Source organism: Podarcis pityusensis (genome assembly GCF_964106645.2).
Source record: "Podarcis pityusensis genome assembly, chromosome: 10".
Lineage (NCBI taxonomy): Eukaryota > Metazoa > Chordata > Lepidosauria > Squamata > Lacertidae > Podarcis > Podarcis pityusensis.
This window is the reverse complement of record NC_138035.1, coordinates 9,835,040-9,849,337: the sequence shown is the minus strand read 5'-3', so window position 1 is coordinate 9,849,337 and position 14,298 is coordinate 9,835,040. Positions and strand designations below refer to the sequence as shown.

Below are 14,298 nucleotides of genomic sequence, written 5' to 3'. Positions count from 1 at the left end.
CAAAAGCGCTTTCTGCAGCGACAAGTGGAACAAAAGAGCCGAGCCGGAGGCAGCTGGAGGGCTCAGAAGCGTAAACGTCTTCTTTGAGGCTTCTTCTCTGGGGAGAAGGAGGAGCCAGCAAAGCGAAAGGAAAAAACGAGTCCAGCTGAAAACCAAGCGGCGCCAGGGCGCAGCTCTTCCGGAGAGGCTCTCCATGAAGCCGTGGCTTCTACTCTCCTGCTTGCTGCCCTTCCTGGGAGCCGGAGAGGGTCGGCATCCCGGATCCAGGCATCCCGGATCCAGGCATCCCAGGGGCAGCGAGGGGACGGAGGAAGCCGCCTTGCAGGTAGGTGCGAGCGGGGAGAGGAGAGGGAGAGGCCGGCCGGAGTCCCAGTCCTTGCGCGCTGCTGGAGGCGAGATCTCCATCCCAGTCCCAAATGTGGCGGCGCAGCCAAGGCACACGCGCGTATCCAACACATATTTAAAGCATATGGCTTCTTCCTCGCCCTCAAAAAATAAATTCCGGGCATCAGATATGGGGTGGGTGGGGGGTTACAGGTCCCAGGATTTTGGGGCGGGGGGAGTCATGCGCTTTAAGCGTATGGGGTGCATCTGCCACACAATTTACTCCCGAGCCGACCCCGCTGGAATTAATGGACCCAATTGAATCACAGACATGGATTCCAATGGGTCTACTCTCGAGTAAAGCTTCGTTGGCGACCACCCCCTTCCAGATCCCCAAGTCTGCTCTTTAAATTATGTTTTTAATGATGTACCCTACCCTGGCATCTTTGGATAAAGGGAGGTGTAGATATTGAATTATTATATAATAAAATATATAACATGTATTTAATAATAATAATAATAATAATAATAATAATAAATCGCCCAGCGCTGCTTCCTATTGATTCCAATAGCTTAGCTTCGTATTCAGCTGGGAGTTCATACAAAAGTTACGTGTCTTGTTTTCTATGGCACCATCTGTATGCTTTGCCGTTTAAAAGGTTGGAGGAAATAAGATAACAAAAAGAGGGGTGGGAAAAACAAAGGGTGAAGAGGGAGAAAAATAGCTTGGAGTTTACGGGGTTAAGGAGAAAGACATACAGGAAAAGTGGGTTTTGATGTCCTGTTGAAGGAAGAAGAATAAGCCCAATTTCAAAGATGTTTCCCCCTGTAAAATTGACAAGCAGTGAACAGCAGATGCTTAGGAGACTATTTCCTACAAATATTTTTCAGTGAATAAATGAAAGTGGATAGTTTTTGTACTCCTCATCTTCACCACAAGATGTCAGACTTGAAACCTAAATCCTGAAAGTGGGGCTGTGGTTGGTGAAAGTTTATTATGCCGTACTAATTTTGTGAGCTATGAGATTTTTTGCTGATTTGGCTGCAACATAGACGAACAGGGAATTGCTCAGAAATTGTGGGTCCCTGTGTTAGGGTAGGTTGGTGCTGTTCAGCCAATTCCTGTCTTGGCATAAAACAAATAAATGTTTGTGTGTTTAGCATTTTTTAAGTTCAGCAAGTAATCTTGTGGAAGTGCAATCATTGGGCTTGGCACTTGGTGGTTGTGAACCACTGGGGGGAAAACCCATTGTACTATCACTGTTTACATTAATTGCATGTAACTGATTACATACCCTCCAATATTTCTCCAGTGAAAATTGGACGTCCCATTCAATAATGATTATTTTTACTATTTATACCTCACACATCTTACTGGGTTGCCCCAGCCACTCTGGTGGCTTCATATATATATATATATATATATATATATATATATATGTGTGTGTGTGTGTGTGTGTATTATTAAACATTAAAAAACACTTCCCTATACCTCTGTACCTCTGGTTGCGAACGGGATCTGCGTGTGTGCGTGCTGCGATTCAGAAAAAGAACTGAAGATTCAAACAGGATAGAAAACTATATTAAAAATATAGTGAATTACCAAAGATAACAGAGGATCAAATGAGGCTATTAAATATAGAAATTTCAGTTCAAGAAGTAATTGAGGCAACAAATCAAACAAAAGTAGGGAAATCCCCAGGGCCAGATGGAATAACAGCAAAATATTATAAAAAACAAAATAACAATAACAAAAAGAGGGGTGGGAAAACCCAAGTGACCTCCCTGGGGCGCAAGCCTGGGCAGTATGTCTGGAGGTCCTGGGCTGCCCAGACGACAAGACCCCCCTCTCGGCCTCTCTGATGTGGTCCAAAGGAAAGCAGAGCAAGACGTTTGGCACCAGCTTGGTTATAGGAGTTGCCGGAAGGAGGCGTACAAGACGCCATCCAACAAACATACTGACAGACTTCATTACATTTCAAGAGCGTAATTATGCTTTCGTTTTTTCCAGGAAAGCATTAAGAGAATCAGGCATTTGAATTCGTTATCATCTAGCGACAACGCTACTGCTGTCTATGGAATAAATAAATTCTCCCACTTGTCTCCTGAAGAATTTAGAGGTACAGAGTATTACATTACAAAATATTTAATGCTTTTGCATTTATTATTATTATTATTATTATTATTATTATTATTTATACCCTGCCCATCTGGCTGGGTTTCCTCAGCCACTCTGGGCAGCTTCCAACGGAATATTAAAATACAATAGTCTATTAAACATTAAAAGCTTCCCTAAACAGGGCTGCCTTCAGATGTCTTCTAAAAGTCTGGTAGTTGTTGTTCTCTTTGACATCTGGCGGGAGGGCATTCCACAGGGCGGGTGCCACTACCAAGAAGGCCCTCTGCCTGGTTCCTTGTAACTTGGCTTCTCGCAGTGAGGGAATTGCTAGAAGGCCTTCGGCGCTGGACCTCAGTGTCCGGGTAGAACGATGGGGGTGGAGACGCTCCTTCAGGTATACTGGAATGAGGCCTTGCCTTATCTTCAGTGCAAGCTATTTTGACATCCTTTTGATATGATTCGGTGTGCCTGAACATCATGCTAAGAAGGACTAAAGTGCTCGTTTTTGTTTTGAGAAGATCTATGGTCTCCCTAAATTTCAGACTCTCTGAGCTTCAACCTGTCAGAATGTTTCATTATGCATGTTGCTATGGCGATTATTACTTTTGCGGCTATTAATCATCCCTTTCTCTGTTTATTTCATTTAACCACCCCTTTCTCTAACAGGAGCTTTTCCCTTCATAGTTTGATATCTCGGGGTCTAGGGTACACCTGAGAATTGAGCAGTCCAGACTTTTGCAGAAATAAATAATAATATTTATTATTTCCCCAGCCACTCTGGGCGGCTCCCAATCAAGTGTTAAAAACAATACAGCATTAAATATTAAAAGCTTCCCTAAACAGGGCTGCCTTCAGCATGAGCTCTTAATCTCAAGGTTGTGGGTTCAAATCCCATGCAGGGCAAAATATTCCTGCACTGCAGGGAGGTAGACTAATGATCCACCTAGACCCTTCCAACTCTACAATTTTATGGTTCTATTATTATCCCAGGCCTTTGGTGTTTTAAACTGCGGGAGGGATTGTTCTGTTCATTACTATGTGATTTATTTTTGTGTTTCTGTACTGTAAAGCACTGTAAATCATAGGATCCTCAGATGAAGGGCAGTATCTACATTGTGTAAATAATAATGACTGGGGAAAACGCAAGTGTTTGGCTTTTAGAAACCATGTCTCTGAATTGGCTGTAATTAAAACTAGAAAATAACAGAACTTTTGTTTTGTTTTAAAGCTACTTACTTACAAAGTAGACTTTTTAAAGTTCCCAAGTTTATGCCGAGAGCGAGCCTAGAGGGCACAGAAGCACCCTTACCAGCAAAGTTTGATTGGAGGGACAAGAATGTCGTTACCAGCGTGAGGAATCAAGAAGCGGTAAGTTCCACAGTTGATTTTCTGCCTAACTTTGGACTGGCTTCCCTCAAAACCCCAGCAACCTTAAGGTAATATAATGAGGCAAGATGATAAGAAGATAAGAAAGGAAAATTAACACAGAAATAATAAGTAATGTTTTAAAATAGATAGGAGGGATGTGCAAACTTTTTGGTTCTTTAAGGGTATACAGTATTGTTCGGTAAATGTACGAGTAGTAATTGATAAATCGAAAGCTGTTGAATAATGGGAGCTGAACATCAGGAATGGATTGTGAACCAGAGAAAAGTGTGTACTATTAGGCAGCAAAGGGGGGAAAAACAGGGGCACATCTAAGACGAAGAGTGGGAGGTCATCTTGTTTGCATTAAATTTGATTTAATTCGGCATTGATTTGTTTAAAATTTGGAAAAAAATTAATTGGCAAAAGAAAGAAAGAAAAGATAATACAGTGAGGGTTCCAGTGCCCCTTTGAGATGAGAATACATCTGCATTATTGACACGGCAGTGGTGCATGCTTATAGCACCATTTCTCTGGTTGATATGAACTGGCTTTTTCATTACAGGTAATTGAAAAGCTGAGTTGAAGCCTCTGCACTTGCCGTATTCTTTTAAAAATCCAACAATGTCTGTCTACAGCTGCTGAAAATAGATGGGATAGGCAAATCTGGAAAGGACTGCAAGACAATTACTGTATAACTGAGAAATATGTCATTATTAACTCTATGGGTGTCGCTCAGCTGGCGGTACGGCTTTTCGGTCGTCCTCCTCATACAGTTGCAAAGCCACCCTAAATCTGCTCTGGAAAGTTTTTTTGGGGGGAGGGGGCCCTCTAGAACAGATATAGGGAAGGATAGGAGGACAGGAAATGCCTGACAATTGCTTCCTTCCCTGTTCCACTGATGGAAGCCTTGCTGCCAGTTGAGCAACACTGCAGGATAAAACACTATCTGTATGGAACTATGTGAAAAACAGGCTATTTTGAACTAAATTTGTGCTAAAAAAAAAGTATGAAGGGCAACTAACGACGATTGTTTTTCTTTTTCTAAATAATTGTTAAAATTAATTTTCATTTATAACAAGCCAACAAAAGCCGCATTAATACAATACCAAATTATAATACAATTAAAAAGCCAATTATCCAATACCAAATTAAACAATTTTGAATGACTTCCCGTGTTCTGGATTTCAGGGAATGATGTTCTTATTTCGTCCTGCTCCAATACTCTTAGTTAGTCCAAATACGACAGTTCCGATCTTGATCCTTTATTTTAACAGCCACTGATCTGATGACTTTCGTTCGTATTTAACTGTTCCATATCCATTAATTTTGCAAGGGGAGTTTTTATCCTGTAAATTTCTGTGTGAAATGTTTGTTTTACATTCATCTTTACGCTTTCAGTTGTCATCCATCACCCTCAGCATTTCTTTTCCAGTGTGGCGGCTGTTGGGCTTTCAGCGTTGTCAGTGCAGTGGAGTCCGTGTACGCAATTAAAGGGAACGTTTTGGAGAACCTCAGCGTGCAGCAGGTTATTGACTGTTCATACGAGAATAAAGGCTGCAGCGGCGGCTCTACGGTTACTGCGCTGAGTTGGCTGAATCAGGTATTCACTTCTTACAAACCCACAGGCTCCGTTAATACGTGACAGTGTTGGGTAAAGAGAAGGCAAGTCTCGGACTTGAACAACACTCCCCTCTTGTAGATCAAAGGTTGCGTAGTCCCAAATATTGTCTCCAACTTTTGCCAATTAGATATCTCCAGGGCTGTCATAAGTCAGGCAAGATGGGCAATACAGTGGTACCTCAGGTTACAGACACCTCGGGTTAAGAACTTTACCTCAGAATGAGAACAGAAATTGCGTGGCGGCAGCGGGAGGCCCCATTACCTAAAGTGGTACCTCAGGTTAAGAACGGTTTCAGGTTAAGAACGGACCTCCAGAACAAATTAAGTTCTTAACCAGAGGTACCACTGTAGATGGTCCTACTCCAGCATCTGCTCATCATGTGACCTCCGTTGAGGCAATATTTCTCCCACCCTGACATAAGTTGAGATCTATAGTACGGCTAGCGGGCTCTCATCTTCCTGCTGTTGGCAGTGCTGTTTTTGCCAATTTTCTATAAGAACAGCTCAAAAATGGCATTTGTTTTGCGATTTTGCCAAAAAAGCTCAACAACTTTTCTTTCCGAATTTTCACTGTTTGGCAACCCTGGGTTATTTGCAAGAAATCAATCTTTTATTGCGGCAGTTACTTTGGAACTCCCTGCCTACTGACAACACGCAGGAGCCTCCACTGCACCTGCTAAAAACGTATTTTTTTAGAAAAGTCTATCTGGACATATAGAATGTTGACATGTGTTTTAATTCACTTTTAGTTCATCATTGGTTTTAATTATTTTTGAACGTTTAAAATAGTTGCTTTCAACTGTTCTTACTGATAATTTTATTGTTTTATTCTTATAAGCTGCTGATTTTTTTTTTTTTTAAATCAAGCAATATATACATTTTAGGAAGTAAATAAAATAATTTAAGTAGTACAGACTCTGGCATGACCAAAGCAACTTTCAATAGCACAAAAGTGTGTTGTTATTTAATCACAAGCAACTCTTTCGATTCGTCTTCTTGCAGACACGCGTGAAACTGGTGAGAGATGCGGAGTATACTTTTAAAGCTGAAACAGGAATGTGCCATTACTTCAGCCGTTCTGATTTTGGAGTCTCAATCACAGGCTATACCTCTTATGATCTAAGGTAACAACTAGTGAGTATTTTCACAGGGTCCTCCCCCCCCCCACTAGCCCAGTAGATTCACATTCCAAGTGACTACTACGGTTATAAACCTCTTCAGTACTGCACATGTGGGAAACCTATGGCCTTCTGGGTCTTGCTGAAAGTATAGCTCCCATAGAGGCAAAGGTAAAGGGCGCCCTGTCCATTAGGACCAGTCGTGGCCAACTCTGGGGTTGCGGCGCTCATCTTGCTTTATTGGCCGAGGGAGCCAGCGTACAGCTTCCGGCTCATGTGGCCAGCAGGACTAAGCTGCTTCTGGCAAACCAGAGCAGTGGACGGAAACACCGTTTACCTTCCCACCGAAGCAGTACTGTCAAGGAGGTTGGTTGATGGGTGCTAGAAGAGATAACAGCCCGGGAGTCCAGCCAGCTTTACATGATTTATTAAGTCCATTATACTATTTACAATCCAGAGCTCTCAAAAGGCATGACCTCCTCATTCGGTGTCAGTTGCCGAGACTGGCCCCTCCTTTCCTTTTCTCCAGCATAACAACTTCCTGAAGCCTCCCCTTTTCCTGCCTCCTTTACTTAAAGAGCAAACCCCCGGAAGTTGCTCCCCCCTCCCTGATTCATTGCTTCCTGACAACCCTTCGTCATCCTCCCTCTCTGATGAGGTGCCGCTGCTCACTATCGGAGGCTGCTCTCTATTTCCCCAGCGTTTCCCCCTTCTCAGCCCCCAGTTCCCTGACAGGTACCTATTTATCTACTTTCACTTTGATGTGCTTTCGAATTGCTAGGTTCGCAGGAGCAGGGACTGAGCAACGGGAGCTCACCCCGTCACGGGGATTCGAACCGCCGACCTTCTGATCGGCAAGTCCTAGGCACAGCACCACCTGTGTCCCTACAGCTCCCATAGTCACTGACAAATAGCCATGCTGGCTGCAGAGATGGCATGAGTTGAGAGTCCAACAACATCCAGAGGATTCCAGCTTCTCGTATCTCTACGTACTGAGCATGCATGCTAGAGATGCAAACATATTGCTTTAAGAAAACATGGAAACTATCATAACAGACGTTCTTAAGAAAAATGCCTCTCATTTGTGTGTGTGGTTTGGGAGCTGCACGGTCAGGGAAAAAACAATGCTATCCAGGGTTGTAAAGACTGCAGGGAGAATAACTGGGTGCACTCTTCCCACCTTGGATCAAATCTATGCTTCCAGGTGCCATAAGAAAGCTGCAGAGATAGTGCAGGATAGTGCACACCCCGGAAATGATCTCTTTCAGATTCTGCCTTCTGGAAGAAGGTACAGGGTTATAAAGACTAGGACTATCCGCCTGAGAAACAGTTTCTATCCAAATGCGATTTTGGTTTTGAACGTAGTGTAAGGTGGTTTCTATGGGAGTATATTGTATTTAATTATGGGGTATCTGAGTTTTTAGGGGGCTAACCAGGCTGGGATAGCAGGCTTGTTGGTTTTTGAATGTCTGATGTAGATTTTTTTCAATTTCATTGTTCTGTATGGGACAATGACAATAAAGATTATCGTATCGTATCGTCTTTTAGAGTACTCAGCAGCAGGTTGTTGAACCTTGCTAAATCCTGCCTCCCTTCTGGAGTTTCAAAGATCATACATGAATGTTGACATTCCAGGTAGAGAGAGACTTTGACCCCTGGAGCAGCAAATGCGCCCACAGTTCTCATTTCCCTTCCGAATGCAGAGCAGTCATTGACTGCAGAGTAGGATGACTTGTCAATGCAAGAGGATGCATAGAAAGTCTTTTTAACTTCCACGACCGGGCTTGTACTGTTTGTGTTTCTTTTGCAATGTGTGCCCTGCTTTTCTTACTTGACCTGAACAAACAGTGCCAGGGAGTACAACTTGTGAAAAAAGCAGATAGTTCTTACTTGAGGTTATTTAACTGGGTTCTACGGGGGGGGGGGGGGGCGGTTTGTGACTCATCATCAGAATAAATGGGGGTGGGAGAAGGGTTTACAAATAGCTTTAGAAATCAGAGAGTGGTATCCAGCTGGTTTATCTCCATTGGGGAAGGCATCCATTGTCAGGGTGGAAGGGGAGATAATCTTTGCAGATTGGAGGGTGGGCAGAGGCTACAGGAAGAGGTGTATCTACTGGCAAGATGTCTTCCCACAGCAAACTGAGCACCACAAGTACTATTCTAGCAATAACACTGGCGAAGAAGTGGTCCAATCTGAAAAATACAAATTTTTGGTTACAAAACTGTAAAAATAAAGAAAAAGTAAGTTTGCAAAACAATAATTACCATGTGGTTAGGGTAGATCAACGTGTCACGTGTCCGCTTATCCCCAGTGTAAATATGACATATCAGCAAAAGTCGGAAATTGAAAGATAACTATAGCATGTACATGAAAATCGATTTCAGATTTGAAATCAGCATTGAAAGAACATATAGTGGTACCTCAGGTTACATACGCTTCAGGTTACATATGCTTCAAGTTACAGACTCTTCTAACCCAGAAATAGTACCTCAGGTTAAGAACTTTGCTTCAGGATGAGAACAGAAATCGTGAGGCGGCGGCAGGAGGCCACATTAGCTAAAGTGGTGCTTCAGGTTAAGAACAGTTACAGGTTAAGAACGGACCTCCGGAAAGAATTAAGTACTTAACCCAAGGTACCACTGTATAAGAACAGTTGAAAAATCTCATGCAAAAGAAAATGGAAAAAAAATGTTCCCCACTATACTGTGTATCCCAAGGTAATACATTTTTTTGCATACCTCCAACTGTACATAGATATACACGCCATTTTCAATGCTATACATGTCATGTTCAATGCTATACAAGTCACTTACATTTATACTCATATTGTACTACTTTGGCTATGTGTTTAATAAAATATTGAATTCTTGCATTGTGAAAAACAAAGATTATGGTGAAAAGTGAAAAACATGAATTGCAAAAAACCTAGATCTTACAGAAAAAAACAACTTCAGATATGAAATCAGCACATCGAAATTAAGTTAGAACAACTGCATGTGTCAATATGACAAAAAATTTGTTCCCCAGGTTGAGGAAAAAATAAGGTCATGGCGCAAAATGTGATTCTTGATCGTTGTCAGATGAATAGACTTCTCTAAAGGCTGGCTTACCGTGAGGGCAGTTTCCAAGTAGAATGATACACAAAACAGTGAAAGAGTTCTTAATTGAAACCACCCTTGTTGAAATTGCCAGTTTCAGTAACTGTAAAATAACATAAAATAGGGTTGCCATATTTCAAAAAGTGAAAATCTGGGCACAAAGTTGCCTGGACACTTCTGAGAAGGGTTGCCATACACTCAAGTTTCCCTGGATAATTTTAACAGTTCCGCTCAGACACTGTTTGACGGACAAGTCCTGAATGTGTCCAGGAAACTCCAGAAGTATGGTGGCCCCAACATACCAATACTACTCTGAATAACTTCTGCGTAGTACAGCAAGTTTATTTCCTGTACTATAGACTGACTTCTGCAACCTAAGGGGCTGGATACCTGCCAAACAGAAGGTGCTCAGAAACTGGTTGGTTTCGATTTTGATGCTAGACTGAATTCTGACCCTGAGGGACTGGGACTATTCTTCTTACCTTGCAGTGGCCATGAAGACGAAATGATGAGGATGCTAGTTAAATATGGGCCTTTGCCAGTAATTGTAGACGCAATCAGCTGGCAAGATTATCTCGGGGGCATCATCCAGTATCACTGCTCCAGTGGAGAAGCAAATCACGCTGTTATAGTTACTGGTTATGATACGACAGGTGAGTTTTCAACCACCAATTATTATTATTTTTTTTCATGGTAAATCTTTATTGGTTTAAAATGCAGATGTAAATGATCATTTACAACAAAGGTAAGTATAGAAAAATTCAATACAGAAGAAAAAACATCACGACATGAGAGTAAGAAAAAAAGTTAAAAAGATGAAAAAGAAAAGAAAGAAAAGATGAATGATTATTAACATAGCAGTTTAGAGAAGCCACTTCCACCCTGCAGAGGAGGTGGGATTGCGGGCGTCATGGCCCCGCCACGCGACTGGGGGAATCCCCAGCCACGTCACCCCCTGGCCAGCCAATCAGCTGGCTCTGGGGGCGTGGCCTGCCCTATTTAACGAAGGCGAGGCCAGGGATCTTCCTCTTTTCCTGCCTACCAGCTGTTCCTGGTATTAGTGCCATCCCAGTATTAGTGCCATCCCAAACATGTCTGCGTTCGCATGGCGGTTTATTCCATTCACCTGACGTTTCCCCAATTGCTAATTTCAGCATTTTATCTGAGCTTTCACAAGACAAGAAAGCCACAATCTAGTGGAAGAGAGTAGAACTTTAGTGCTCATTTCTGTGCTAATTGGTTCGGGGGGGGGGGGTCCATTTGAAACCGTTACCTCAGAAAATTGCAGGAGTAAAATGACAAAGTTTGGGGTGGTATTGTGGCATGCATTTCCTTTTTCTTTTTAAACAGTTTGATTAAAGATTTCATTGTGCAACAAACCATTAAAAAGTTGGGTGCCTCCCCCTCTCTCTGCCAAGTGGTGGCAAAAGCCTGGGTCCCAGACAATCACCCAGGGTCTGTGTTCCTTTTGAGAACTGCCGTAGCTTTAAGAAATATTCTTTTTCACCTATTCACACCTTCAGTGTGCATGGAGGCGGTCCAGATCTTACAGCATGGTCATTTAAAGAGGGATTTGGCCCCACAGCATTGCAGCCAGCCTTCAGCCAGCCTGCCCAAGATGGATCCCAGTCTATCCCTCCCCCCAGTTCCATAGGCCCCCTGAAGTCCTTCATGGAATCACCTAGGGGTCCATTAACCCCCAGGTTAAGGACCCCTGGTGAATTGCATCAATACAATTTAACACACACTTCTGCATATTGAAGAACTATGTGCTAGCTAAGCCAGATTCTTCGTAAAGAATCCGGATTGTGTTTTGTGGCTCTGCTTTTAAGTCTCTCCGTGTCTGTCCAACGAAAGGCATTAAAGTTTGCCGAAGATGTCCTAAACAAAACAAAACAAAACTTACTGAAATTATTTTACAGGTAGCATTCCTTATTGGATTGTTCGAAATTCCTGGGGCACTTCGTGGGGAATAGACGGCTATGTTCGCATTAAGATAGGTTCCAATATCTGTGGTAAGTTGAGGAAAAGGCACTGCAGTCGATCCTTCACATTTAGGCCTCCGTATGCATTTTTCCATGGCCCTATTTTAAGAGGCTATTTGAAACTTCAGGTAGATGCATTTTGCGTTCCTCCTCTCAACGTCCCAAGATGAAGCTAAGTGCAGCATCAAAGCAAGCCCATTAGCATATTATCAAAGCAAGAGAATATAAACATATATGAGCTCATTTGTGCAACAACGGCCAATTAGCTTGGGGTTATTTTGATTACCAAAATGGCGTCTGCAGGCCTTCCGGAACGTTTCAACAAAATACCCCATAAAAACAAATGGTTCATGAGCAACTTAGTTAGGTAAAGGTAAAGGGACCCCTGACCATTAGGTCCAGTTGTGACCGACTCTGGGGGTTGCGGCGCTCATCTCGCTTTACTGGCCGAGGGAGCCGGCATACAACTTCCGGGTCATGTGGCCAGCATGACTAAGCCACTTCTGGCGAACCAGAGCAGCGCACGGAAACGCTGTTTACCTTCCCGCCGGAGCGGTACCTATTTATCTACTTGCACTTGGACGTGCTTTCGAACTGCTACGTTGGCAGGAGCCGGGACAGAGCAACGGGAGCTCACCCCGTTTCAGGGATTCGAACCGCTGACCTTCTGATCAGCAAGTCCTAGGCTCTGTGGTTTAACCCACAGCGCCACCCGCGTCCTTTTAGCAACTTAGTTACTTCTGAGTAAAAAAGCTAGGGGAAAGTAAGCTCAAGTATAGAGACAGTTAAAACACTACGTATTCCTCCAAGGCCGGCCGTCACTCACGTCTAATGCAGTGATCATGCTACTCAGAACATCATCGTCTCTGCTGGGACCCTCTCCCATTCCTTCCTGGAAGTATTAGTGATCTAAAATGAAAGGGTGTTCAGTAATATTGGTACAGCATGGGAGCCAAGGAGTAAGAGATGATGTTGCAATAATACTTTCCTTTGTAAAGGATTTGTCCAATGATCCAGTGGTTAACGTTGATCTCGTTGCCTCCTAGGCATCGCTGATGAAGTTTCTGCCGTGTTTGTGTGAAGCGGTTAATCTGAATGCAGAATCGGTGACAGACATTTCAAACACTATTTTTCCACAATGTGAAGGAGTTTGATTCTTGGGAAAGGAATTTTGGGCATTCTGACGGCAACAAACAGAAGAATCACCTTCCAGAAAGTGCCATAAAACTTTTATTTTGGGGAACTTGATATCCGCTCTGCAGCGTATTCTAGACCATCAATTGTGCAAACAGAAGGAATTTTATATTACCAGCTCTAGTTTCAGTTTTGGGAATCTTGACTCCACCTGCGCTTAGCACAGTACAGTGGTACCTCGGGTTAAGAACTTAATTCGTTCTGGAGGTCCGTTATTAATCTGAAACTGTTCTTAACCTGAAGCACCACTTTAGTTAATGGGGCCTCCTGCTGCCGCCGCTGCGCGATTTCTGTTCTCATCCTGAAGCAAAGTTCTTAACCCGAAGTACTATTTCTGGGTTAGTGGAGTCTGTAACCTGAAGCGTATGTAACCTGAAGCGTATGTAACCCGAGGTACCACTGTATTTTAAATAAGAGTTGAGCGATTGTTGTCAGAGAGCTGGATTTATATCAGGGAGGCCCGAGTTCATCAGGTAGAATGTCCCTGATGTGCAGCCTTAGACAAAAACCACACACTCTGCCTCAGTTCCCCGTCTGTAAAATGGTAACATCACACCTCACAATAATTTTGTGATAACAAAATACAAATTTATAAAACATGTTGCAAATTAAAGTCAGAACTATACAGTGGTGCCCCGCAAGACGAATGCCTCGCAAGACGGAAAACTCGCTAGACGAAAGAGTTTTCCGTTTTGGAGGTGCATCGCAAAACGAATCTCCTATGGGCTTGCTTCGCAAGACGAAAATGTCTTGCGAGTTCCTGCGGTTTCCCCCCCCTTTCCCCCCCTTTTTCTAAGCCGCTAAGCCGCTTATCTGCTTATCCGATAAGCTGATAAGCCGCTAAAAGCCGCTAATAGCGCTAATCCGTCAATGGGCTTGCTTCGCAAGACGAAAAAACCGCTAGATGAAGAGACTCACAGAACGGATTCTTTTCGTCTTGCGAGGCACCACTGTATGTGTGTTGAATGTACAGGGTGCATCCCTCTTATTCCAGCATTTTGTAGAATATACTGGTAATAATAATATTGTTTTTAGTTTATTGATTTTATCTTTTGAATGTTTGAAGGAGTTATTTTTGTACTGATTTTACTGATGATTTTATTGTTCTTTTGTAAATCACTTTGAGGTGGTTTTTTTTAACAACCAGTGTATGAACTTTATGAAATGATAAATAAATAAATATTTGCAGTGCTGCAGGTGTAAGCAGCTGTATTCTCTGATATTTTCTGCTATAGCTGAGCTCTCCCTTCCACTCCTGTTCTAAACCCTTATATATTCTCCAGGAACATGGCATCGCTTTCTGTTTAGTATATGTTGCTTTGGAGCCAAATCTAGTCTTTGCTGCTCCATTTAAAATACCTTCAACATTATGTAAAACTGACTTTTGTTTTCGTTATCAGGAATTCAGTTTCCATCTCTTTGGCTCTAGCCTGGATTAGCCTTAACACACAGTTGTGATCAAAACATGA

General features: G+C 42.8%; 1 protein-coding gene across 1 annotated transcript; it reads left to right on the top strand.

The window, feature by feature from the left end:
• The first annotated feature begins 9 nt into the window (after positions 1–9).
• CTSO (cathepsin O) lies at positions 10–14,035 on the top strand. The gene is made up of 8 exons (XM_081023202.1): positions 10–325; positions 2,336–2,444; positions 3,672–3,811; positions 5,244–5,411; positions 6,434–6,555; positions 10,140–10,303; positions 11,573–11,665; positions 12,682–14,035. The coding sequence occupies exons 1-8, from the start codon at positions 194–196 to the stop codon at positions 12,714–12,716; spliced, it is 963 nt and encodes a 320-aa protein (XP_080879328.1). The 5' UTR covers positions 10–193; the 3' UTR covers positions 12,717–14,035.
• Positions 14,036–14,298: the final 263 nt, after the last annotated feature.

What these genes read in the sequence shown, in the direction of transcription:
- CTSO (XM_081023202.1), top strand. Translation starts at nt 194, where the DNA reads ATGAAGCCGTGGCTTCTACTCTCCTGCTTGCTGCCCTTCCTGGGAGCC. An exon ending in CGGAGGAAGCCGCCTTGCAG is followed by an intron (nt 326 to 2,335) that starts GTAGGTGCGAGC and finishes CGTTTTTTCCAG; the next exon opens with GAAAGCATTAAGAGAATCAG. An exon ending in TATACCTCTTATGATCTAAG is followed by an intron (nt 6,556 to 10,139) that starts GTAACAACTAGT and finishes CTTACCTTGCAG; the next exon opens with TGGCCATGAAGACGAAATGA.